General features: G+C 40.3%; 1 protein-coding gene across 5 annotated transcripts; it reads left to right on the top strand.

The window, feature by feature from the left end:
- The first annotated feature begins 178 nt into the window (after nt 1-178).
- KIAA1143 (KIAA1143 ortholog) lies at nt 179-23,362 on the top strand. Of its 5 annotated transcripts, none has more exons than XM_062569455.1 (6): nt 179-334; nt 3,017-3,170; nt 11,239-11,321; nt 13,830-13,938; nt 18,458-18,558; nt 23,162-23,362. In XM_062569455.1, the coding sequence occupies exons 1-6, from the start codon at nt 227-229 to the stop codon at nt 23,291-23,293; spliced, it is 687 nt and encodes a 228-aa protein (XP_062425439.1). In that variant the 5' UTR covers nt 179-226; the 3' UTR covers nt 23,294-23,362. The 5 variants fall into 5 exon arrangements, with proteins under 5 accessions (XP_062425439.1, XP_062425440.1, XP_062425443.1 ...); XM_062569456.1 differs by lacking the exon at nt 23,162-23,362 and adding an exon at nt 22,196-22,295; XM_062569459.1 differs by lacking the exon at nt 13,830-13,938 and having other exon boundaries at nt 23,162-23,244.
- The last annotated feature ends 3,238 nt before the right edge of the window (nt 23,363-26,600 follow it).

Below are 26,600 nucleotides of genomic sequence, written 5' to 3' on the forward strand. Positions count from 1 at the left end.
CCTCCCCGGCCACGGCCCGCTCCGCCTTCTTTCCTGCTATTGGCTGGAGGCGCCGTTCCCCTGTCACGTGACGGGGGAAGCCGCCGCGCGGGGGCGGGGAGGAAGCGCGTTGGCCGTGGCCCGCTAGGGCCACCGTCCGCCCGCGCCTCCGTGGGGCCGGAAGTGCGTGACAGGGGCGGGGCCGTTAGCGGCCGCGGCGGGGCGGGGAGCGGCGGCCGCCGCCGCCATGAGCAAAAAGAATCAGGTCTCCTATGTGCGGCCGGCCGAGCCCGCCTTTCTCAGCCGCTTCAAGCGGCAGGTCGGGTATCGGGAGGGGCCCACGGTGGAAACCAAGGTAACGGCCTGGCCCGATGCCCGCCCGCCCGCCCGCCCGCCCGCGGGGGGCGGCCTGCCCCCACGCTGGGGCCCCGCCGCGGCCCCCGGCCGCGGGCAGGCCCGTGGGTGCCGCCGGTGGCGTGTGCTCCCGCCGTGGCCCTGCGCCTCGCCGGGGCCGCGGGTGGGAAGGGGCAGCTGCGCGCCCGTGGCGGCCGTGCCTGCCCCCGGCCTCGCATGAGCGCAAGGGGGGAGAGTCCCGCGGCGGGTGCTGGGGAGAAGTAGTTACGGGGCTAAACGATAACGGAGACCATCTTTGTAACGTAGGGTGGTTTTTGCATCTGTGTCGGGGGATTTTTTTTTTCCAATTAAAAAAACCAATATCTCGGCCTATTGCTGTTTTTAATAATCGCAGCCGTGGTAGTCGCGGTGCCATTGGTGGGAGCCGCTGGTCCTGGGGCGGCACTGACCGGCCAGTAGCACGGCCCTGTCGGTACCGGGGCCCTTGCCAGCGGCCTGCAAGGGCGATGGGGGAGAAAGTTATGATGCCCCCTACCAAAAGTTTAATTTCCCTGTCTAAAAGGATATGTTTGAAGTTTTAAGAGTATAGTAAAAAAAATATGGAAAAGGGGTTAACGTGTCCTGAAGTCAGGTGAGCTGACACAAAGACTGCTGGGACTGTGAGATGGGCAGGGTTAGGGCAGCAAGGTAGGCTTTCCTGATGGTGGTGGCTTGTGTGTGTTTCCAGACTTCAGCATTTCTGCTAACTCTAGTGTTTTACAGTATGCCCTGAGAAAAATAGTCCCCTTATTACCCTAATGTATTACAGACACATTTTGATAAGAAAATTTAAATTTAACTGTCATGCAATTTTTGTGATAGTCCTGTTTGTGCAGTTATGTTATTGCCTAGTTGTACTGGCAGAAATGTTTGTGGGATCCTGCAGATGACCTGTGTGCAGCGACGCAGAGGAGAGTTAAAAAAAAAAAAAACAACCAGTGGCTAATTATCAGTGCCTTTATTTGAATCGTGCTTGTACCACTGTGACACACAGCTGGCTTAGTTACTGCTAAAACTAGCATTGCCACCCAAAAGCTGTTTATGGAACAACGTCCTCTTCTCTGAAGTAGCTTTGTATAATACTGTCCTTAAATGGTAGTTAGCTATGATTGTTCATTACTTAAAAGCACGAAGTATCTTATGTGTTACCTAGTTAGGACAGGTAAATTACCTGTGAAAATATTTTTATTACAATCAAAGTATTGTCTTTCACTGCTTGTTTCATTTGCCTTTACTGCCTTTTTAAGTTTCAATCCTAGTATGTAGTAGGTCTTAAGCTGTATCAATACGCTATGTATATACACACACACAAGGTATGTGGCTTAAGCCAATATCATCTACTCTCTCCAGACTGGTCAGTGAAGTAATAACAGCAATGATTTGTTAGAAAATAAATGTGTAAATGAGTTTGAATTTGAGATAATGTATGCCTTTATCATGAGCTATTTCATTTCATGGGGAAGATTGGAATTTCCTTATTCCTGTGGTAACTTCAGCAGAGTAGGATAATACTATCTATACATTTTCTTCTAAGACTTTTATTTTCAGTTCCTATAATCTTACCAAACGTTATGTTGTTGGACTAAGATTTCCATAGCAACTCTCTGCCTTAGACCAAGTTTGTTTGTATAAAATTTTTGTCCCAGATCATTCTTCTTTCTCAGAGCATGAGTTTGGGAGAGTGGAAACAGGGAAATTGTCTTCCTTAGGTTAATAATGTTTATGATTTAATTGGGTAGCTTTAATAAGCTTTAATAATAAAGCCACCATGGACTCTCTTTCCCTTCTCAGTGTTTTCAGTATAGCACAGAGGATTCAAATTTCATCCCAGATATCTAAGATTATCTTGGTGTGAAATGACAGACATTATTTCTATGAACAAAGGCAATGAATTTCTTACCTTCCAAGTTCATACTACTTTGGTCTTTAATTGAAAGAGCACATACTGCTTTTTTCCACGGGAATCTGTGTCTCAATGATGGAATTGGATTGTTAACCTTGTGCCCAGCTGCAGTGGCTCCCCAAGAGCCTGTTTAGCTGCCAAGTACCAGCAAATCATGAAAGAATTTGGCTATGCCTGCTGTACTGTGATGAGGGCATAAGGGAGTGCGTATGGTAGGCCAAACTAATATACTCCATTTTACTAAAAAATATGACAGTAATTTTGTGTTGTTTGGATAGTGTGTGTTAGGAGAGCTTGGCACTGAAAGCCATACCAGATTTCCTTACTAAGCTTACAGCAGAAATGAAACAAAAGATCAAGAATCACAGAATGGTTGAGGTTGGAAGGCAATTCTGGAGATCATTTAATTCAAAACTCCTGCTGAAGCAGGATCACCTCAAGTTGGTTGGCCAGGAATGTGTCCAGACCACTTTTGAATATTGCCCAGAGTAGAGACTCCATCACCTCTCAGGGCAATCTGCTCTATTCCTCAGTCACCCTCACAGTAAAAGAATTTTTCCTTAGATTCGGACAGAACTTCCCGTGTTTCAGGGTGTGCCCAGTCTTATTCTATTACAGGGAGCTACTGAGAAGCGTCTGGCTCCATCCTCTTTACACCCTGTATTACTGGCCCACTGTTACACCTTGGGAGTGGTGATTTGGTGTGGTGATCAGAACTGCTTTCATTTCTCTTCTGTCTAGAGAGAACAGCTTCCACTTGCAGATGATGAGAATGACAGTGACAAAGAGGATGAGCAGCCTCAAGTGGTGACACTGAAAAAGGGGGACTTGACTGCAGAAGAAGCAATGAAAATTAAAGAGCAAATCAAAGATGCCTTAAAATCAAGTGAATCAGGTGAATTTCAAATTGCTAATTCTTGCTTTGTATATCCAAGGAAAGAGACAGAACTGTAAAAGGAAGCGTGATGGTAATTACTGAGTTTTCTGCTTGTTTAATATTACAAGTAGATTCAAATTAATAGTTTTGATTTTTTTTGGCTAAAATAATTAGCACTTGTGATTTCTAATATGAACTCTTTGAATGCCCATCCAAGATTCGCTTTTTATAATGTTGCAGTTACGTGCTTCTTGGTTATGCATCCTACCTCCATATAGCTATAGTCTGTTTTTGTTTGTTTGTTTTGTTGTGGGATGTCATAATCAACTTGATAAACAGTCTTTTTTCATCACCTGTGATAACTTTCGAACCCATTAATCAGTTCAATGAAGTTTGACGGAGAGGTGAGGAGACTTAAAGATAATAGTATGAGCTGGTAAAACAGCACCTGAGTAGAAAGAGTAAACTCAATTTAGTACTTGGAAGGAGAGAATGGCTGATGTGCAAGTTCACTAACATGTTCAGGCAACTGAATGACCCACATATTACTTGCTTACATTACTGGTGGTTATGAGGGCATGGGAAAGACCTAGGAGTACTGGGGGGTGATTTGAGATGAGAAAGGAAGAAGGTGAGCTGAAGGTTTTCAAGAATGTGGTGAGTGAGGTTGCAGGATGAAAGAGGGAACTAGGATTTTCGAGGCAGGTATTTTGGAGCATAGACTGTAGTAAACAAACTGTAGTAAACCAGGCTTTGTTATTTCTGTGGCTCATAAGGCAATGGTAAATCTTCTGTGCCATTTTGTATTTATGTAAATATAAATAAAAGTTTCAAATAACTATTTGTCAGGTTATTATACTTTAAAAAAAAATATAAACTTTTACAGTTAAAAAACCCCCATCCCCTTTACCCCTTAAAACAAAGCAATGAAAGTTCTTTTCTCATTGCCAGGTTCTTATGGAAATAATAAAGTCTCTAGAGCGCTAGAGGAGAAAGATACAATATATTAAATTATTGATTCAAGAAAATAGTGCAGCTAGTATGGCAAAGTGGTTGCCATTGTGGGTTGATGACAGGAGTGAATAGAATGAAAAAAAAACATTTCAACTAATACCTAGTGTCGACTCTTGATGGGAAAGGGATAATGTCATTGTAATATTAAATCCTTTTAAACAATCTGATTATAGCTCTACATTCTTAATAAAGTAAGGTAAAAAAACTTGATAATTCTGGATAGAGGTGATTAGCTGTTCTCAAAAATCGTAAGTATACTCATTGGAGTTAGAAGCCTTCTAGTATTTTTTAAATGCAAGTACAATCTCCACTGACATCAATTTCAGTGTGATACAACATGAACAATGTATGGATTTTAGAGCTCTGAAAATTTTTCTGCTGAGTGGACTTTCACAACAGCTTCACAAATAAACCTATGCTGCAGATACATTATGCAAAACTAAATGGATTAGTTGAATGTAACATATGATACAATAGTGGCAACAAACATCTACAGAAAAAAAAGCATTCTTGATTCATATTGTACAAGGAATGGAAAGGTTTTATCTAAGTTATTAAACAGACTTTTCAACAGTGGAAAGACAAAGTGGTGTAGAAGAGGTTGTTGCAGTTAGACAGTAAAGACATGACATTATATTTGATGTATACAGTTAAGAACATCTGTAAGTATTCATTATTCAGATATTATTGAAACAAATGCAGTGGGTGTCCAAAAACTCTTCCATCATAACACAGGATGTGAAGAAGTGTAACTTTGCTTTTTGTGTGTGTGTGTGTGTTTGTGTGTGTGTTTATCAGAAGACTTGACAGATTATAGGTTAATATTACTGTCTTTAGAGAGGATGTCTTGACCCAATTAACCATCTAGAAGTGGACTCTCACAAGTATAAAACAGAAAGATGATTCACAGAAGCTGTGTAATTTTTCCTTGGTTAGCTATTGTGGCTATTTCCAAAGGAAGTAAATTGAGTTCAGAGGAGAATGAGAGGCTAGCACAGAGCTATTAGTATGACATCCATAGGTGCGTCTGTCTTTTTTTACCATTTAGATTAGAAAATTCAGGTTTTTGCTACAGATCTGTCAAGTAGGGGTATGTTTAAAAGTCTAAATGGTAGAAAATAGAGAATTCACGTAACAGAAGGAACAAATACACTGAGAATTTTACATTTTTTGAAGAGCAGACTGATGAAAAATTCTTAGAATTTTATAACATAAGTTGGCTTCAAAGTAAATCAAACTATTTGATTTGTTTCTGCAGGTAGTTATGTGGAAGTGGTAGGCATAAACAAAGAGGGGACCAAGGGCTGTATTTATACAATTCAGACTCCTCTGAGAGTATGTGCTCAAGCTTCCTGATTACTCCCTGGTCTCTGTTATTGAAGAGTAATGCATGTACCTGGTTTTGTTGTTTATAAAGCTGTCACATGTTTTCTTTTTAAAAGGGGTGTCACTTTCTAGGTCTTGGAAGAAATTTCAGCCTTCTGGAAGAAAATAGCAAGATTCTTTCTGAGCAATTTATATTTTATGCAAGCAACTGTTGTAGCAGCCACTGGAATCTTGAGAACTAACAGCAGAAGGAAAGATGATTATATAGGGCTGGACAGAAAGCAGCAGTTGTCCGTGAGTCTGTTGAGTTAGAGTTCATACTGTGAAAAAAGTCCAAAAGCAGCTGATCCACTAAGTTGAACACACAGTGTGAAATGAAAATATATTTGAACAGAGAAACTGAACCTCTTCTCTGATGGAAAAAGACCTTCCTAAGACACAAATGTGTGTCGTGGATATACTAGTATTAAGCCCCTGTAGGGCTGTGGCACTTCAGCTTATCACCTGTTCATCCCTTGAGTAACAACTTGCAATTGGAGGAAAAAATATACAGTAGGAAGTAGCAGAATTGTTGAATTACTGTACTGTGGAGACTGCTGCTCTCTATTCTACAGTTTTATATTACTCTTTGCTCATTTGCCTTTGCTATCAATATGAGGTCTTGGCCTGCTTTACCTTTTTTCAGGTATGGGAATGAACAGGGTAGGTGGTAGCATGCTCTTCTGCTATGGAGAGGACTTGATTGGGGTGAGGTTTTCAGTGGAAGTATAGATGACAGTGCTCAGCTTGCTGAAGGCATCTTTGAGTCTTCGTCTACCAGTTTTATTTCTAGATTTAAATTCTGATTTCTAGTCAGAGGCAGATATTTAGGCAGCTGATTACTTCTAGTTTAATAAGGAGATTTTGAATAACATCTTTCTCTACTCTCTTTGTTTAATTATCACACATAAAATGGCAAGTGTAATGAAGATTTGATGTTGTATAATTTGATTACATTTCTTACTACTTTGAATTTTTCCGAGAGCTGAAAGTGAAATGAATTTAACAGATAGTAGACTGTAATATATGTCACTGAATCAGATCATCAGTGAAATTATGTGAAGACTTAAAGAGTACAGAGAAGCAAATTTCAGAACCACTAATCTTCCTTTACGCCATTGAGATTAAGGCCAAGGCACTTTGATAGATCATAAGTAATGTGTTTCTAATTATGTGTTGTGAATAGAAACTGTCTGTTTTCCAAAACACCATAAATAACCAGTTTTGAGGTTCTGCCTCCCTTTGTCTGTGTATCTGTAATGATTGTCTTCACCTGAAGATCCTTGTCCAAAGGCTTTAGCTTGGGATATTATTCTAGGATTTTACAAATCTCATTTACTTTCTTCTCTGTCATTTTTTTTCTATAACCAGTTTGACATGGCTAAACTTTTTTATTTCAAGCACCAGCAGTTCCTGTGACTTGCTTTTGCTTTAAAAGATGAGCTTCAATCTTTCATTAATCTGTGAAAAATAGCTGATTAATGTTCTAGCCTTACTTAGCTGCCTCCTGAGGCAGAGTAAAATTTAGTAATGCTCTTACATTGGCTTTACAAGTATAGTAGTAGAGAACTTTTTTAGCTGGCTTAACCTTTCCTATATTAAAAAAACTCCTTCTTTGCTGAAATCTTTTTATCCATGGAAGGCTGACTTAAAGGCTTTTTAAAAAGAAGTCATTTGTTTACCAACAGTCATTTTGCTTAAGAATTGTGTGGAGCATTTTATAAATAACTTCTATCAGTTCAGAGAGAAATAAAAAAGGTCTTAGAAAAATCAAATTTGCACAAAAGAAAGATGGTAATTGCTGCAAGATACTTTTCTCTCAGCATTGATTACAGTCTCTAGAATTGATTTTTCTGCTGCTTTTCTTGTTCATCTGGCTCTGGGATATTCTACTACATGCAGATGACCAAATTTGTTGGGAGGTGTTCTTACTCATTTGAAGTCTCTAGCTATTATTCCTGTGTCATTCTGTATGCTGGGGGTGGAAGAGGAAAAGAGAAAGGAGAGGCAAGGAGAATCCAGCCTCAGGACTTTTGCCTGTCTTGAGTATCAAAGTTCTTTCTTTAGCTTAAACAGATGTTTTAACACATTTAGAGTTCGTGTTGCTTTTTTCAAGTGAACAGTAGGAATCTACATCAAGGCTGTTTTTGTAGTATTTAAAGCAAAAAACAAAACAACAACAAAAAAACCCCAAACTTTTCCAAAAATGGTTTTAATTCAGAGTGCCCTCAGTAGCGCATGAGACTGACTATATGAGGAAGATTGGTGGTGTTACCTACATGGGACCAGTTTGTGGATGTAATAAATGTTTTTCAAGACATGTTTAGAGATGGGTGGCAAAGAAGCACTAAACAGAGGAGTGTCTGATAACCCAAACTTTTAACCATAGTAACCAGCAAGAAATTTGCCAGGTTACCATAACAATTTTTTCTAACCTTTGTCATTAAGTAGATATGCATTTTGAAATACTGCGTGTGTTGTTCTTCCTGACATTCCCCCCAGTTTAGTGGGGTGTGTGTTTCCTTCTGCAGCCTAATAGACCCATATGGACAGAAACTTCCCCTGCTGAAAAAATGGTACTACTGACTACACAGGTGACTGCTTGGAAAAAAAAAAAAAACAAAAAAAAAACAAAAAAAAAAAAAAACAAAACTCAGAACTGAAGAGCAGTGTTTCTTTTTCAGTCCCTCAGTTCTACTGTCCTTGTAAGATGCATCTTGTAATTAAAGGAGGAAACAGACCTTTCTGAATTTGTGGCTTCTTAAATTGATGTCATTTGTGAAGTAAGCTTTCGACTCAACATGTGAATATCTCTCTAAGTCTACCAGGGTAAAGGTTTGTGATCCAGGCATAAACAGCTATGACTAAATGTTTTTTATTGTTTCTCCTGTGATGCTGTCTGGTTGGTATCTTGCTTGTCTTTTACCTTGTGTGTTCTAATGCATTTATCAGAAATCCTTAATTTGTGATACTGATACCGTCTTTTATCAAGGCTCTATTTTAAAGACTACCAACACTGAGATTTATTCTTGAATCTCCTCTTTGCTGTGCTTAGTAATGATTAAAAATCAGTTTCTGGAGTTCATCAATGCAAACAGCAGCTGCTGTTATCAGTCTAGTAAAATTAAAAGAGATAAAGTGACATTTTTTACCATCTGAAAAAGACAGTCCTAACAAATCAACATTAAATTCTTGAACTGTTAAGTCAAATTCTTTCAAAATGCATAATCTTTCTGTTCTCTCTCTTTCCACAAGCTGCTTAGTTAAGGTCAGACCTGCTGTGTTTCCTTCTCTGATTGATTCTTTGTCAAGCACTGCAGACATAGCTCTCTGAAGTTGGCCCGAGTTTCCTACTGAAATGAATTTCCTTTAACATATGTATAATAAAATTTTGAAAATGTTTTACCTGGCCAGGAACTAAAATATTTTCTTTTATTGCAGAATGATACACAAATAATACTGAAGCCCTGGAGTTCAAAGCTAACTCAGTTGCTGTTTTAGTGACGTTTCTGAGATTTGTTCTGTTTATGCCCTTTGCTTATAAAGATTTTAAATTTATGTTGCAAAGTTACCTATCAGTTTCTTCATCTGGTAGACAAAGTGAGAGGCTTAATGCAGTTCACAACATGAGTAGCAGGAGAGCTGGAGTAAAATTTGAAACTTCTGATTTTCATTCTTCCATGGAATATGAGTACATAGTTGTTTAGCTGGTCTATTTTGCAGGTTTTGTTAGATTTTAAAGATTTTGGTTTTAAGAAAATGTAGTAACTACTCTTATAAGAGTATCTAAAAGGACTTTTTGGTGCTTCTCATGCTTCTGTAACAGCTGGTTGTTTTGAAGTCCTATTTCCACAGTGGCAACTGGTACTGTATGCAGTCTGTGTGTTGACTGAAACAAGTACATAGACAGTTGGGTCTGATCATAAGTGAGATTTCTATTACAGATGCATTTTTTGCAGGATTCAGCTTATATCATCTGCATCAGGTCTTGTTAAATTAGAAAAGCTGGGTCTCTGTATAGACACAAACTCCATTGTTCTCTTGTAGCTGACCAACAATCAGTGGATGAATTATTTTACATTAAGCTTCTAAGCCCCAAAATGGAATTTATGATGGGAAAATTTATTTAAATTTTTTAAGTTTAGCATGGTTTCTGAGAGAAATGACAAGTAGTATATTTTGATTGGTTAGATATATATTTATTCAGAAATAGTTATTTTTCCCTCCCAAAATTTACTGTGATCACTTCTTAAACTTGTATATGTACAAATTTAAAGTTGCATGTACAACATCTAAACACTTTTTTTTTGCATACAATTCATAATGGAGCCATTGATAAACATGCTTTTAATAACTACTATTTATTATTGCTGGTTATTTCTTGTAACTCTAATGCTTTTGTAATACACAAATATTGAATTATATTCCAAAAATCTAGTTAGTTATTTTCTGCATAGTATTTATTCCCTTGTATTCTACTGCAGAAATCTACATTCTGCAGAAGTCATTGACTTCTGAGTGACTTAGGAGTGCTTTTAAAGCTAGTTTAAGTTAGGTGTTCTTCCTTTTAAAAAAAGAAAAAGTCTGTGAAAACTAAGGAATTCTAAGTGAAGTTTCCTAATTAAACTGATGTCTTGATATGTACCACAAAATGTTTAATACAATCAATCTAATAGTTGTATTGTTTGGAACATGCACTGAAAAGTTTCATCCAGTGCTGTGTGTGATAACACTAAAATATTAGTCCTCTGCCATAATGCTTATGTATTCAAGAAAGAATTTGTGCAGAAGGCAAAAAACGTTTATTGGTTATGGCTAAATAAAATGTAATCTTGTCAAACACTGATATATTGTTCGGAAATTTCTGTTGAATAATTTATTCATAAAAATACTTCAGAAAAAATGTCTTGCATGGAGCCCCTATGGTTCTTTAGTATCCGTCACATATACATTATAAAAATTTTTACAGCATTAAACATTTATATTAACATATAAAAATTACAGCACAAGACTTTGCTTCTGATTCATGTCTTTAAAATTAAGTTGAACTTCTCATTTTTAAATTGTTATTTGCTCTAGTACATATAGAGGAGCAGTATTAGTCAGGGCATAGTTTGGTGCCTTTGCAGATATGAAGAAATCTTGAAACATTCATCCCATACGATAATAAAAAGTAGGTTTATGGCCATGTGATCTTTCTAACTGTCTCCGTAAGACAGGATATATTCAAGTAAATGAAAAGCTTTGTCTTGTAAATGTAACATTTAGTCGTTTAAAGAGGTGCCATAATTCTGAAATAAGTGCATTTGTTACTGTAGATTTTACAAATAGTGAATTGGAGTTAGAGGATCATATAAAGTTGTCTTCTGTGTTTTGATAAGTGGATAAAGCTAGATTGTGTGGGAAGAGCTCTACTCCTTATAATCTCTTCTAACTTAAAGCTCTGGTGAGTAAGAACCTGTTTCTAATAGCTATTTTGGGAGGAGGACTGTCTTCAGGTGCTGGTTGCCAAAGAGCAGATGTTTGTGCATGAGGGACCTCAGTTCAGTGGAGAATTATGGCCAAAAACATAAGTTTTCACTATTGCTTTGTTATTTCAGATGTTCCGCTGATCTTGGCTGTGGGGAAAAAGAAAAGATAATAGTAATGTTCTCTATGTGTGTATGATCATTGAAGATGAATTCTGATTTAATTCTCACTGTTACAGATGGTGAACCAGAACCTGCTGATGGAAAAATTATGTTCAGGAAGCCCACCAAACGTTCATCAGAGAAGTTTTCAGGCCTCAATGTAAGTTCAAGTAAGAAGATGAAGGAATCAAAGAAAGCTAAAAGAGAAGCATCTACACCTCAGAGTGCAGCTAAGCAAATAAAAAATAGCAGTCTTCTTTCATTTGATGATGAAGAAAATGATGATTAGGAGTTGTATATATTTATAATTTACTTACTGTTTCGGGGATCAGAGTAAGATTGAGAGTTTTCTTAGAAATTGAGGGTTATCGTCTGAGGCTTTGTTATACTCCAACTAGAGAAACTTAGTATAAAGCTAGTGAGAACAAAACTATATAAGCAGTATCTCACGTCTCTCTTTTTTAAAAGAGACTTTAAATGTGTGTGTCAAAGTTATTTGAGATCACAAATGATCAGAGCAGCAGAATTCACCTGTACATAACCAGCTTAAATACATTTTCAATCAGTGCATTTTGAAATGTCCTCTTTTACTAAAATAGTATTTCTTCTCCATTTAGTGGCCCTATTCCATAGTTGTCTGTTTTTCCCTTGTTAATATTGACTTAGCATTCAAAAGAAAAGGACTGCATTGCTGTGGCACACAGACTAAAGTCTTTTGTCTCATATTTTAAAACTTTGCACTGAATTTTGCACATATGATTTGGCAGATTAGCTTTTTTTTTAAGACCCCTCAGACTAAGTGAGACTTCAGTTGCTAAAATCGTGTACTGTTAATGCTGTCTTCAGTGAAGTCCAAGAAGCATTGAGTTTGTTTGAATTGATTGTGCCAGTAAGAGGTAAGGAATTTGATTCTAGTTGATTGTATCAGCTTCTGCAAAAGAAAGATGTCTAAACTTACGGTGATTGTACAGTTTGGTTATCACACTGATGGGCTCAGTGCTTTTTTTTTTTTTTTTTAAAAAAAAGTCTGTCTTCAAGTCAGAAGTGTATATATGCATGCATAATTATATGGGATCTCTAACAGTTTATTTTAAAACCTGTATTTTACCGTTAAGCTGTGGAAAACCTTTTTGTTTTTTGTTACAGTAGGAAATTCTAAGCAGGAAATCTTAGTCAAGAAATGTTATAGCTGTGATATGAAGCTTTAAAATTCTTCATTTGACCACGTACAGTACATTGAAATAGACCATTTCTATGTGATTTGTGTAACAGCACGTATGAAGCTCAAAATAACATTGAGAACTGATGGGATTGGGGAGAACAAGGTGATGGAAATAGGACTAGTGACTTTTAAGTGATTTGAAAGTATTATGTTATCTGCAATCATATGTAAGCTAGACCTGAGACTGCTGCAGAATTATAGGATATGAGACTATGAAATCAGTTCTTCTGCTGTGTGACAGGATGTTCAAAATTATTCAGGTCGTAAAGCTTCATTGAGGAGCAAATCTGAAGTTGCTGTATGAAACAGCTGTTTTTAATTTGTTAACCTGGTATTAATAAATTATGTTTTCTATGTGTAGTCTACATGTATTTAAATTAAAATTTCAGGGCATAAAATGGGATTTTTGGAATAACCTGCACTCAGACAACTCCAAAGCTTGTAAGCCTCTTACAATTGCTACTTGTCTCCATAGTAACTTCCTGCAGCATAAAATCATATGTAAGTTTGTGTACTATTTCACACTGATTTTGTGAGTGCACGTTACCTCAATTTTGAAAATAGATAGATATATTGTGGTTTCAGGAAATTAAAAGCAGACCTATAAGGAGATATTAAAGTTTTGAGGTCCACTGGTCTGATGCTGGAATTGCCAGAGGTGCAGCATGATAACTTGACTAGAAAGCAAATCATATATAGGAAAAAGGAATGTTGAGTCAAAGGTTTATAGGGATTAATCTTTCTGCTTATTTTCTGTGGTTAAAAACTTGTTTGAATACATTTTTAAAAATTAAATATATCCGTGGGAAACCCTGTTGAGTTACAGTATACTGAAGGAATATTTTGTGGTATTTCTGGGATGGAGTAAATATTCTGACTTGCTGAGGCCCATTTGACAGGCTGGAGAGCTGGGTGGAGACGAATCTCATGAGGTTCAACAAGGGCAAATGCAGAGTCCTGCACCTAGGGAAAAATAACCCTAGGCACCAGTACAAGTTGGGGGCTGACCCACTGGAGCAGCTCTGCAGAGAAGGACCTGGGACTGCTGGTGGATGAAAAGCTGACCATGAGCCAGCAATGTGCCCTTGTGGCCAAGAAGGCCAACAGTATCCTGGGCTGCATTGGGAAGAGTGTTGCCAGCAGGTTGAGGGAGGTGATCCTGCCCCTTTACTCAGCCCTGGGGAGGCCTCATCTTGAGTACTGTGTCCAGTTCTGGGCTCCCCAGTACAAGAGAGACATGGAGCTACTGGAGAGAGTCCAGTGTAGGGCTACGAGGGTGATCAGAGGGCTGGAGCATCTGCCCTCTGAGGAACGGCTGCGAGAGCTGGGCCTCTTCAGCCTGGGGAAGAGAAGGCTGAGGGGGGATCTTATCAATGTGTACAAGTACCTGAAGGGAGGGTGTCAAGGGGATGGGGACAAACTCTTTTCAGTTGTCCCATGTAACAGGACAAGAGGCAACAGGCAGAAACTGAAGCACAGGAAGTTCCGCCTGAACATGAGGAGGAATTTCTTCCTTGTGAGAGTGACAGAGCACTGGACCAGATTGCCCAGAGAGGTTGGTTGTGGAGTCTCCTTCTCCAGAGATCTTCAAGGCCCGCCTGGATGCAACCCTGTCTAGCATGCTCTAGGTGACCCTGCTTGAGCAGGGGGGTTGGACTAGATGATCTCCAGAGGTCCCTTCCAACCTTACTGATTCTGTGATTTGAAAGAATGAGTTAACGTATGAATGTTTGTCTAAACTTTTCTGATTCTGTTTGTCAGCACAAAAATACACTTGCCTACATTTTTTTCTCACACAGCCTGAAAGCTCTTCACTATAGCTGCAGCAGTTCCAGAGACATGCTTATCAAGAGATAAATGCTTGCCAAGAATCAGAAGGAATTTAGATTTACCTTACAATTTAAGGGGGCCCTTCAAATACACAACTTATTTGGCACATTCAAAATGAGATTGATATCTTGTTTGAACTGAGTCAGTAATTGTATTTAACCAAAATTTACTCTTTTTGGTGATAGACTTTTGAGATTGAAGATTAGTTAAAAAAAAAAAAAAAAAAAAAAAAAAAGAAAAAGAAAAAAAGGTTGTCTCAAAAAAATGGGTGCAGTACATTTGCTTAACCATACTCCCTGCCCTACAACTTCATGGCAGATGTCTGGAATGCAAATAAATTAATTTAGTTTGCTTGGAAATAATATAATGGAAGCCATGTTGTTCTTCAGACAACACAGCAGGGAGAAGAAAGGTGGATACACAAACCCATTTTCTTTCCTTTATTCTGTCTGTGATTTGTAGTGCTCTGACCAGGAGACCTTTGTATTCGTTGTATTTCACTCCTGGTTCACTTAACAACTAATTGGATATATTTTATTAAGAGGTGTGAGTGATGCCCAAAAGCATTTTAGGCAGTTGTGTGAAAATTCAGTGTTCTTAATGTGACACACCAGGAGAATTATACACGCCATCAACTCCCCTTGGAACCTGTGACTTTATAAAGAGAACAATTACTTGTTCATTTGGGAAAGAAATGTGAAACTGTCTTAAGCAATCACCTGTCTTAAGCAATGGGCCTTGGAAAAAATAATAATTGGGAGAACTTTATTAGAAAGAGGAAGCCAAAGTTGAGTGCCTCAACATGGGGCTGGGACTGGAATGGACGAATTTCCTGGCTTTTTCGCTTTCCCTCCTGCCCATCCCTTTTTTCCTTCTGTAGTCAGAAATACATTCCTTTTTCCTTGTGGAGGTTGCTTGGCTAGGTGTGTAACGTTTATTGATGGCAGTGCTAATTCTCACTATTTGTAGCTTAGTAGTAAGCTGGAACAAACCTGGTGAACCGCTGTAGTATTGTAGCCATGGGTGCTTATAGTGGAGGCTTTGTTACGTTACAGAGATTACAGAGCAACTCACCTTAGATGATATCTAAGCAGCTTATTTCGGGGCAGGCCTGGTGCCTGCCATCAAGGAATTGGATCAGTCCGTCTTCAGAAGAAATAGCATCTTTTTATAAATGGTAGGAATCAAAAATGCTGCATTATTGAGATAGAAAGTGCAACAACATGTGACAGAGTGAACAAGAGAATATAGGTGTGAGAAGGTAGCCCAGAATTTCCCTCCCTTGGTTATATTTTTAGCCTGTCTCATAAGATTATTTTTTTTCTTCAAATAAAAACAAATTTGTAGAGACTGCAAATGTTCATTTCATTGGCCTCAACAGGAACAGGTGAGTGAGAATTCTATACCGAGAGGGTTTTTTTCCAGCACTTTTCCAGAAAATATCATTTGGGGACTCAAAGGCTGTGTTTTGCAGACACTTTGAGCATAGGAAGCCTGTATTTAGCTGTTTCAATTGCACATTGCGCATTTTAAAAATTTCATCATTGGGCTTAATGTATATTTATTTATTTTACAGTGCTTCAGTGCATATAATCCTATTAGGAAACTGCAGATTTATAATGAAGCAGAAGTAGCAGTGTCATTGTTTTGGCTGATTGTTTCCGTTGTGCTGTAGTGTGTTAACTAAGTAATGTTTCACTTGGCTGTGTAGAGCCAGTTGCGTTCTCAAGGACATCAGGAATTTCTGAAGATGAGTCATTACCTTTGGTATACCATAAGAGGTGCGATATGCTGTCTCAGTAAGTGTTTGTCCATTGAAGCCAGTTAATCACCTATAGCCCTTTCCCTTGGCAAGATGCCATAAATCATTTGTGTATTTGTCAGATGGAAAGGCTGGCATATCAACTGCCTCTTCAGTATTGTCCCTTTATTTCCATTCCTGTGGCGAGGTGTCAATGTGCAAAAAGATTTTTTGTGTTGTAGAAATCCCCTTCCACTCCACTTCCTTGAGAGCCTTCCAGATGCAGCAATTAAAAGGGTGAGAGAGAGACACCCACAGGTTTTGTACAAATGGCAGTAACCGCCTGTAGACCTCCTCAAGACTTTGAGAAGCAATAAAATCTTAGAGCCATCCCCTGGAAAGTAGCTTCTTCCCGAGGAAAGTGAATGGGAGCAGTACGGCAAATTGCAGGAGACTGAATTTTATGGCACTTTTCCCATCGTGACCTCTTGTTCTTTTTGTGGGAGGTAAAGCAACAGTTGGCCAAAGCGGGTTTCCTCTCTAGGGAGATGTACAGGAAAGCGGCTTTGGTGCCCTTCTGGTGTATATGGCAAAGGATTCCTTTCCCTTGACTCCCGTGGCGGTCCCCTGTACAACGCCTGTTAATAGGTAAAGCTATGGGTACGAAGGAGCTACTTTGTAATAGGCAGAAGTTATTACAGGAGGTTGTTGTCAAGCCTCCGTGGGGTAACAGTGATCACTGCGCACTTTTAGTTCTGATAGCATAAAAGAGTTGTTCCCTTAGGGACAACATAGTAACAACGAACCTTAAAAGGGCAGATTATAAAACTATAAGGAAAATGGTTAACAGCAGGCTGAAGGGCAAAGAGAAATACTTAAAAACCATAGAGATCTGCCTGGAGGCTATTTAAGAACATTGTATTAGAGGCACAGATGGTTTGTATACCTCTGAGCAAAAACATAGCATACGAGGAAGAGTGAAACTCACAGGGTTACGTGGGAGAAAAGTGAGTATTGTAAGGCTGAAAATGCATCCCTTAAAAATGACAACTGTCTGAATGACAGACTAGGAATCGTCATCAGGAGAGCGAAAAGAGCTAGAAAGTGACAGTACTAAGAAAAAGGCTACAGCAGCTGCTGACTTTGGATCCCCAGGATAAAATATTGAAAACAGTGATTCTAATAAAGTGCTCAGCACTTGCCTTTGAAAACTGGGCTACTCCAGATGAGACTTCAGTAGAAAAAAAGGAATGTTATTCATTTGATTTAGCTAGCGCATACTCACACACACGCGCGCATAAAATGATAAAGTCAAAGCAGTCCACAGTATTAATATGTGAGTTGACTGAATTTAAGAGTAACTGAAAAGTAGACTTTTTAGGGTATTTTTTTTCTTTTATCGCTACATTCTTTGACAAAGATTAAAACCAGTATTTTTGGCAATGAAGCTCAGATAAGGTGAAATTAAAGTCCTAGTGTAGAGAAATTACACTCGAATCAGCTAAGTTTAGTAAAATCAGAAAGTCTGCATTGGTATGGAACAGTTTTGGTCTGAGAGGGATACTGCTCGAAAAGGATGTTATGAGGTTTCTAAAGCTTTTTTACACCAGTGTGCAATTAGGCAATTTAAGCATTTTGTTACCGTGTATGAGAACACAAACACACTGATTATAAACTGAAAGGGGAATGAACGTCTCAAGTATCTCATAGATGTCCTTGAAATCTGATGATATGTGCAAGAAAGTATCCTGGTGAAATCAGGAGAAGTTATTTTTTGGCTTACGTATAAGGGAAGGCTAGAATAACTATTTTGGCAATATGAATATAATCAACACAGTCCCAGTGGGACTACAGCCCTGGCATCTAGGCTGTTTTATCCTGCCTGTTAAATAGAAACAAGCAGTTCAGCTGCCTCAGTCTCTCCTTTTCTCCTCTTACATGCCAGCTATCTCTAGAGAAGAGATTAAACATCGTTCTGATCAGTGCTGCAGCAGCAGTTTTGTAATTTAAGGACTGCTTAAAATTTATGGAGCAGTGAACAGAGCTTAAATCATTTTTATGATTTTCATAAATTATAGCAGACAGGCTGTGTTTGTGAAAGCCAGTGATGTTTAAGCTGTCCATCCGGTAGACAACAACATTCAAAACAGGGACTTTCAGAAGCACCTATGGGAATTATGCATTCAGGTTTGATGGGAGTTAGAATATTTGTTGCTTTGAGCTACTTAATATTCCATTATTAATGTTTAATCCTGCCAAAATGCTTTAAATATGTGGTAAAAATAAAAATCAGAGGAAGGTCAAATTCAGAGCAATGTTTTAATTGCATTGCTATTCTGCTTAATATGCTTATAAACAGGGAGTGGGTAACTTGTAATTCTAGTTCAGGTGAAATACCACTTTGGAGCTTGAAGAATTAGCCTTTTTCTTACAATAGTGTCTTTTGGGGTTGTTGATGGGGCCCTATTACTGTGATGAACCTTGATCTCTCTGTCTGCTTGAGGCTGTACGTGCAAATTACTCTGGCTGCTACAGAGAAGGATCTGCCAACAGAACAGGATGGGGATGAACAGCTGTTTCCTTATGGCATTTTTCAAGACTAAGGTAAATATTATTCTGTATATTATAGATATGAATAGAGATTGAACTGTACTCCTCACCTGGCAATGAAGATGTGGCTGATGAAATACAGTTCCCATTTCATCCTATTTTGTATATAATTTGTGCTTAAAAGAACCCTCTGCTCTCTGGGCATTATGCCCTCTAGGATATGAATAGATTGGAGACTTTCCATCATATTGGGATACTTCTGAGTGTTTAATGTTCCACATTTTAAACTTCTCAAACTCCTCTAAAAGAAATCACTGTGTTTCAGATTATTGCAGACTGAATATGCTAACCATGGTATTAATGCAAAGAACCATTACTGAATTCCTCTATTCTGTATGGGCAGCCTGGGCTAAGTTCTTTTCCAATGTTACTTAATTGTGTTCAGTGAAATGACACTGATAGATACATTAGCTCCTTACCTGTCTCGGTAAAGTTCAAGAAAAACACAAGGAAGTTGTGTTGAATTCTTCAGGATCTTGCCACTGAATTTCTAGAGTCAACAATATATATAAATGATGAGAGTGACTGACTCAGCAGTCATTCTTCTGCAGGAAGGGATCTATGAGTACCATGAATTGAAAACTGAACACAGGTCACTATGTGATAAAAGCTAATGTAATTTGGGCTCTGTGAATAAATGTGTCATGGCAAAGAAATGTAATCCTATGCAAACTGTTCTCTGCTCCAGACCTTAGCTGGAGTATTGTGTCTACTTTTGTGCACTACACCTCCATAAAGAAAGATGTAGACTGACTGGACAGTTCAGCAGAAAGTACTGGTATTGATCGGAAGTCTGGAAAATGTGACTTTTCAGGATAGACTAAAGGAAATGAGATTATACCTCTAGAAAAAGGAGAAGTAGAGGAGGGAAGATGAATATAATAACAGTCATCAAATATGTAAAGCTTGCTGCAAAAAGGAAAGTAATACATTGTTATCTGTGTCCACTGGGAATAGAAAAAGAACTAATGGATTTAAATTGCAGCAAAAGAGATTTAAAGAAGACATTAGGAGAGGCTTTCTAGCTATAACGCTGGTGAAGCACTGAAACAGACTGCCTGAGGAGGTTGTGGGCTCTTCATTGCCACAGGTTTTTAAGAACAGGTTAGACAAACATCTGTCAGGAGTGATTTGAGCATAATTGATCCTGCCTGAGGGCAGAGGGCTGGACTAGATGACCTTGCAAGGTCCCGTCCAGCCTTATTTTCTGTGGGACTCTGATTAGAAAGGCTCATGTGATATTCTTAGGACCTTACCATTCCTTTACAAGCAAAAATGTGCAATGGTTATACTAAGAGTCAGAAATAAACTGACAATATCTGGAAAAAATCAAAGCATAAGTTTGATATCCCACACTTACTGAACACTTGTATGTATATAATAAAACAGCAGTTGTTCAGAGGCTGAATACTTGGAGGTTACACAACTAAGTCCTTTGTGACCAAATCCTGATCTTCTTAATAGCAGGAGAATCTGTTTCTTCTTCTAAGTATTCACTTTACATATTGCAAATTCATTTTTTTTCACCTCAAAAAGTAGCACACGTTGTTTTTTAGCATCTAACATATTCCAGGTGGAGTCGCTTTCATTTCCCATGTCATCATGCATTTGGCCACATGCTACGCTTTTACTCACTTACTCCCACTCCAATTTATCATGATGCTAGTGCTCAGTTTCACAACGTGGCTGCGTTTAAATCACTGATACCACTGTTAATGCATTGGGTACAGTTCTCTCCATTCTCAGACACTGTATATTCCTCCTGCTGCTCTCTGCTCACATGTTCTTTTATTCCTGTTGATAACTTCCATTTTCATCTGTCTTTTACTGCTTTCCCTTCAAGCTGTGCTTATGTTACAAACCGCAGTTCAGGAGTTTAGCAATTGGATTCCATCCAAATATTACCAAATGCCACATGTCGTAATATCAGGCAGAGCAGCTTGAATTTTCTTCATCAGAATATTGTAAAAGACACACTGGCATGTTTTTTTGTGCAAATGCCAAAAAAAAAAAAAAAAAAAAAAAAAAAGTTTAACAAGAGGGGTGTGAAGCAAGCTGAAATGTCTGCATTCCCAGAATTTAATAATTTCCCTGGTTTCAGGTTTTAGTTAATGACCCAGCCGCTGGTTTATGTAACTTGGTGGAGCTATGCCAGTTTAGCAAAGCCGAGAATTTGGCACTGTCGCGTTTGTGATTGGTGGTACCTTACTGTTCAGAGACTTGCACTTCATATGCTTTAGAGATAAACGAAGGACAAACTATGCAGATATAGTGGTTTGTCCATATAGTGGCTGCCTTCCTTGTCTTTGGTGTGCATTCTTTGTGCACATTCCCCAGCTTCTGCTGTGTCTGTGTGTGCAGGGGGATAAAGTACACCTCCTCCTAGGAGCCTGCGCAGAACCCATGTATCACGTAAGCTTCAACTTAAGCTGCGCTGGCTTAGCGCAGGCCTTTGCGTGAGGACAGATTTTCCCCACATTACTTGTTTGTACTTTACTTTACTCGAAACATTCATTTTCTTTCCCCTGCGGGTACAGTATGTGAGAAGGAATCGCTTGACCTTGAAATGTAGTTTCATTTATTTTGCCTGGTGGTTAATGCCGAGATTAAGAGGAGGGTAAGCCTTGTTATTTGGATACCGCAGTGGGGATCACTTCCTGCTTCTGTCAAAAATTTCCTGTGTAATACTGTTTCTTAAAGTCTTGTTTTCCCATATTGGCAGTTCACCATGTGCCATAACGTGAAGAGAATAATACTTTTTTCCTATTACTTTTGAGTCTAATTTACCTATCTACAGTACAGTGGCAAACTTTTTTTTTGCATTCGGAGTGCCCCAGTGCATTTTTTTGTGCCTTTTGGGCCATTTGCTCACTAGTTCTTCCTCCCTCCTACAGTCCCAGCAGGGAGGCCGGGAAATCCTCTCAGGTGGGGAAGGAAGGAGCCTGTTCACTGCACCTTCAGTCCCCACCTGAGGGGAGCAGAACCGCAGCGAGCGTTTGCCGTGCCAGCCTGTTTCTCCAACGCAGAGAGGTGAAGTTGTTTGCATACTGTCCCCCCTCTGCAAACCTTCTGCGTTTCCCTCTTTGGCCTCCCAGCTTAGGGTTAGCACAGACAGAGACTGGAAGTGATTCTGAATTGCACTCCTCCGTTCTCCCAGCTCCCTTGCAGCCAGACCTTTTCCCTGCAAGGAGCTTGAAGAGGTCACTTCGGCAGCGTCGCCAGATGCTCAATGCTGGATTTGGGGTTTAAGTGAGTTAGGGACATTCAGGTCGGGTTGCTTGCCTTTTTAAGGCACCTTTTGGTGTTTGAGAGTCTGTGCAGACTCTAAAATGTTAAATGTTGCCAAACTTATGCTTTTATCTCAGGTTTGGACTTCAGTTCAGTCTTGCAATAACATGTACAAATATACAAACACCCTGAATCTCTTTTACTGTGTGGTTTAAAAAGCCAGTTCTTGTGCGATGGTTCAAAGGGACAAGTCCTTTATTTTTAATTTACTTGGCACCAACCACAGAGAAGTCCAACTGGACTTCTGGGGTGCTACTGTAGTACAAAAAAAAAAAAAAAAAAAAAAAAAAAAAGTAAATGAATAAGAGATCATATTTTTGAATCAATTTTATTTACCGTGCAGCAATTATTGAAATGGTTGCAGTTATCACTGAAGACTAAGCATATAAAATGCTTCAAGATGGTTGCAGTTATCACTGAAGACTAAGCATAGAAAGTGCTTCAAGATACAGAATTGGATTCTATAAATATATAAATCTTTTATCAATAATTCTTATAAGCAGGCTTCTTTCTACACTCTCCCTTTCACCAGAACTCTCCCCTCTATTATATACTGAGCTCATTTTCCTTCTGGATAGCTGTGGATTTGTTGGTATACAAATTAATTTTGTTATTGACTAGAATGAACATTTAGAGGGTAAGAATGGCATTGCTATTCATACCTAAAGCTAATCAATATAGCTACAGAGGAATAAATATTTTCTGAGTAAGAATCCTATCTAGCCTTAATTCATTTTTCTAACACACAGAGAGGACTGTACCCCTAGCTGCTGTACATGTGAGTAAAGCAGTGATAGGCAGGAGCATTTGAATCTTTCCTCCTATTGCCCGTTACCAATGAAGGTTCATAAGAAACTTCAGTCCTAGTTTTACTTCTTGCCATGCTCCAGCCTAGACGTCACTGACTCATCACAGCCTTCGCCAACTGTTTGAGCACAGTGACAACCGTCATCTGTCCGTCGTCACCTCATGACACCAAACACGGGAGGAGGAATCAATCCCTACTTGGAAGTGGCTGGACATCGGCTTGGAAATTCCAGGCTGGTTTGTGGCTGCACAGTTTAAGGGAAAGGTTGCGAGAAGGTAGACGGTGACGTAGGGTAATTTACGTCAGTCTGAGGGTCATCTGCAAAGTGAATACTATTAACACACACACAAAAAAAAGAGCACAGGAAAGGGGGAAGAATAGCAAGAAAGGTAAGAGTAGGACGGGAACTAAAATGGTGGGGTTTACTTGGTTCTTGGCATATTTCACCACCGAGTTCTAGTTATTCCTGGAAAACTTTTAGTATTATTCATCCCATTTCAGGCTTTTCTTGCTCAAAGACACGCCGGAGATTTGCACTCACTGGTAACCAAATTCTACCTTAATTTACGCTTGCAATCAGCTGGGAGCCGACAAAATGTCAGAGCAAAATTTTGCTTCGCTTCGGTCAGCTGAATCGCTAACAGCGTTTGCTGAGAAGACGTCGGACGGCCGCGGAGAAGACCGCCCGGCGCCGAGCGAGCCGAGGCCGCCGCGAGGAGCGCGCGTGGTTTGGGGACGGGGCATCATCATCATCATCATCATCCTCATCATCATCGTTACTGTTGTTATTGTTGCCGGGAAAGCGTTGCACGTGCGGGAGGAGAAGCCCCGGCGGCGCGGAGCGCGGCGGCGGCCGCCAGGGGGCAGCAGCGCCGCGGCGGGCGGCGGCGGCGGCGGGGGAGGAGGAGGAGGAGGAGGGGGAGGAAGGCGGGGGGACGGCGCTGGCCGGGCCGTGTTTGTTTTCCAAGGGATTAAATCCGGCTTTCCCGTTCCCGCAAGGCCGCTCACATCTGGCACTCGGAGCAGATTGCCGCCCGCCTCCGCTCTGCCTCCCGCCCTCCCTGTCACGCGCCGCCTGGGTCCGGGGAGCCCGAAAATGCAGCGAGGAAAAGGCCTCGTGGAAAAATAAAACGTAGTTCCCTCTTCCAGCCCAGGCTGCCGGTTATGGGCTGTATCGTGCGATCATTGTATGCAGTGGTGGAAGCTCATTCGTGTGAAAAGTCCTCGCCGACTCCAGTGACAACCCCGCTAACCAGGCCCCAGTGTAAAAAGCCATGATCCAATTCTGTTTAAATGTCTTAAAATTTAATACCGTGAATGTCTGAATCCTGTAAATTCTGTTTGGTTGGGCTGGCTCTACTTGCAGCACTTGACCTGCCATCTATTAATGTTATTGATAACTTCCCTCCCAGCACAGATGTGCCCAGAACTTTATTAAACAAAGTAAACTGGAGTTAAATATCTAGGCTGAAGTGAAATTTGTAATTCAAAAGGAGAGGCTCTAATAAAATGTGATCTACGATATATCATAAAGAGCTGAAGAGTTCAGATCAACTGATCAATATTTGTGGAATTACAAAGTAAAATTTCTGACTACTGACTGGTTGATACAATGATATTTAATCGTTGGACTTTGTATACATGCACGAAGCCTGCATGCATGGGTAATGTCTTAGAAAGGCACTGTGGGCTGAAGAAATTAAAGTCGGTCTGGAGGGAAGGTAGGCTGCCCAGTAGCTCTGAATCTGACCTGTGGCAGGAAGAGGATCCGTGCACACAGTGAAGGATGAAACTTGCACGGTACGGCGGGACAGGAGCACGTTGCAGTGGATGTGCCATTTGATAGCTGCCTGACAACCCACAGCTTCTGCCCTGAGCACCTGTCCCCTCCTTTGTGAAGTGAGGACAGCGAGACTGTTGTATTTTATAGAACTTTATAAAACCTACTAGTGAGTATTTGACATACTGTCTTCACTTTGTTCTGTAATTGTATTTTCTTAAATTGTATTTTCTTAAAAGTTTCTTAAATTTTTGTCCCCTGCAGCAACTGAGCTTGTGAGACAAATGCTTAGGAACATAGACATGTGGAAAGCAAGTCCTATGTCCACAAGATGCATCTTTCTTTCTTAAACAACAAACTTGAAAAACTTGAATGCTTTCTGGAGACCTTTGTGGACTGAACTGAGTAAAATCAATGGATGAACAAGCCATCTAGTTTCTTAGGCAAATACATAGGTCAGTGTGGGCTGCTCCTGTGATCCTACTGCCTGATGCTCCTTTCCTTGTTCTGTACTTGCTGCCTCCACCTTTCCTGGTCGCACCAAGACAGCATTGCACCACATGCTGGAGAGCAGAAGAACACGGTCTGCTTCCAGACACCTTTATTCTGTCCCACCTTCATTCCCCTGCTTCTGGGAAGCACCTTTGCTGTCTAGCCTCTCTGTCTTCATCCATGAGGGATAGAGATAGAAGTAAGCCAGACACCAAGGTGGCACAGCCACGACTGATCATCATTCTTCAAGAAGGATAGGACCTGTGGGAGCAGCTATACCATTGCCACTGAACTGCTGCAGGCTAGGGATGAAGCTGTGGTCACTGCAGTGAGATCCCGAGTATCTATCTATCTCATTTAGAGCTGCAGTTTTGCCTCTCTTCTTCCTTTGCCTGCTTAGGTGATTGCACACTTTGCTTAAGCCTCAAGTTGGCCCTGTTTATGATGACAAGAAACTTCTACGTGCTTATCTTGCTACAAATAAGTAAATATTATAATGAATAAATATCTACTAAGAATTACAACAAGCTATTGTTACTAATATTTAGATTGGGAACCCCATCTGCAGTGCAGCTGACCAGGCTTAGATTCACTTTACTTTGGCAGTTGTGTCCACAGTGTCTGGAGGTGAATCTTAGGTTCCCCTTTGCCTGTCAGGCAGACGATGAGCTTGTAACTCTTTGAAGCCAGGCCTCTTCACATGGCTGAGCATGTGCAACATGCTCATGTGCCACCAGACACACATGGGGAGGCAGGTCATAAATGATCTGTGAGGGCAGTGGAGATGCCTGTAACTAAAACCACTCCAGAGGCTGCTCTTTCAGGGTGAAACCGGAGAGGCTCTTTACTTCATGTGAAATAAAGGTTTAAAAGCACAGGCATCCTGTTCTAATCTATAAGGAAGGAGACTGCTAGTTGTATCGTGGATATTGCTCTATTTCAGGAAGTCCGAATGTGGGGCAGTTGTCCCCCCTCCCAGTGGGGGGATCACAAACAGGTGCCGGGGTTTTATGACCACTGGGGCCTTCTCAGATTGCTAAGCAGGTGGGGGAATCCCTTCCCACTCTGCCTAGCTGGGAGGGGAATTTCAGGGGGTTCCTGGTGTGGAAATGGCTGACGACCACAGCTCTGCTCTAATTATAGCACTGCAGCGAGGCAACGCTAGAGGTGCAGATGATGGACGGCACTTTCCACTCCACTCCTTCCTCCAGGAAGCACTTTCAGCTATGTTCTTTGCACCCAGTTTTAGCGCTCGGGTGTACTGAAAGCTCAAGAGCCTCCGGTACTTAAACCAAAAATCAAACAAAGAGCGAGAGAAGATTGATTTAGTTCCCTGTGTAACAACCGCCATCCTGCAAGCTCCAGGATAAGCGATTGCAGAATGAGACCCTTCAGTGAAACACACGCTTTGCATTTCAAGCCCAAACTTCTCCCACCATAAGCAAAGATGTTGCCAACACACTGATCCTTGTCATCACATCTGCTTGATCAAAGTGTTCCTGGACAGAAAGTGGCAGTCGCGATTGCCAAGCAGAAAAAAATAGTAGCTGTATGCCTCATCCGGGCCTGCTGTTGCTCTTACGGCTGCACTCACCGTAGGGGCTGCCTTTGCCTGCAGAGCTGGTGCTTAACACCTTTGCTCATAAAAACCGGAGATAACCTCCTCTG

The sequence above is a fragment of the Rhea pennata genome, chromosome 2 (genome assembly GCF_028389875.1).
Source record: "Rhea pennata isolate bPtePen1 chromosome 2, bPtePen1.pri, whole genome shotgun sequence".
NCBI lineage: Eukaryota > Metazoa > Chordata > Aves > Rheiformes > Rheidae > Rhea > Rhea pennata.

Bases quoted from the DNA above. Each gene is read 5' to 3' on its own strand.
- KIAA1143 (XM_062569455.1), top strand. From the start codon at position 227: ATGAGCAAAAAGAATCAGGTCTCCTATGTGCGGCCGGCCGAGCCCGCC. The intron at 335-3,016 runs GTAACGGCCTGG...TCTTCTGTCTAG, and splicing joins GGCCCACGGTGGAAACCAAG to AGAGAACAGCTTCCACTTGC. The intron at 13,939-18,457 runs GTTGGTTGTGGA...TGTCTGCTTGAG, and splicing joins GGACCAGATTGCCCAGAGAG to GCTGTACGTGCAAATTACTC.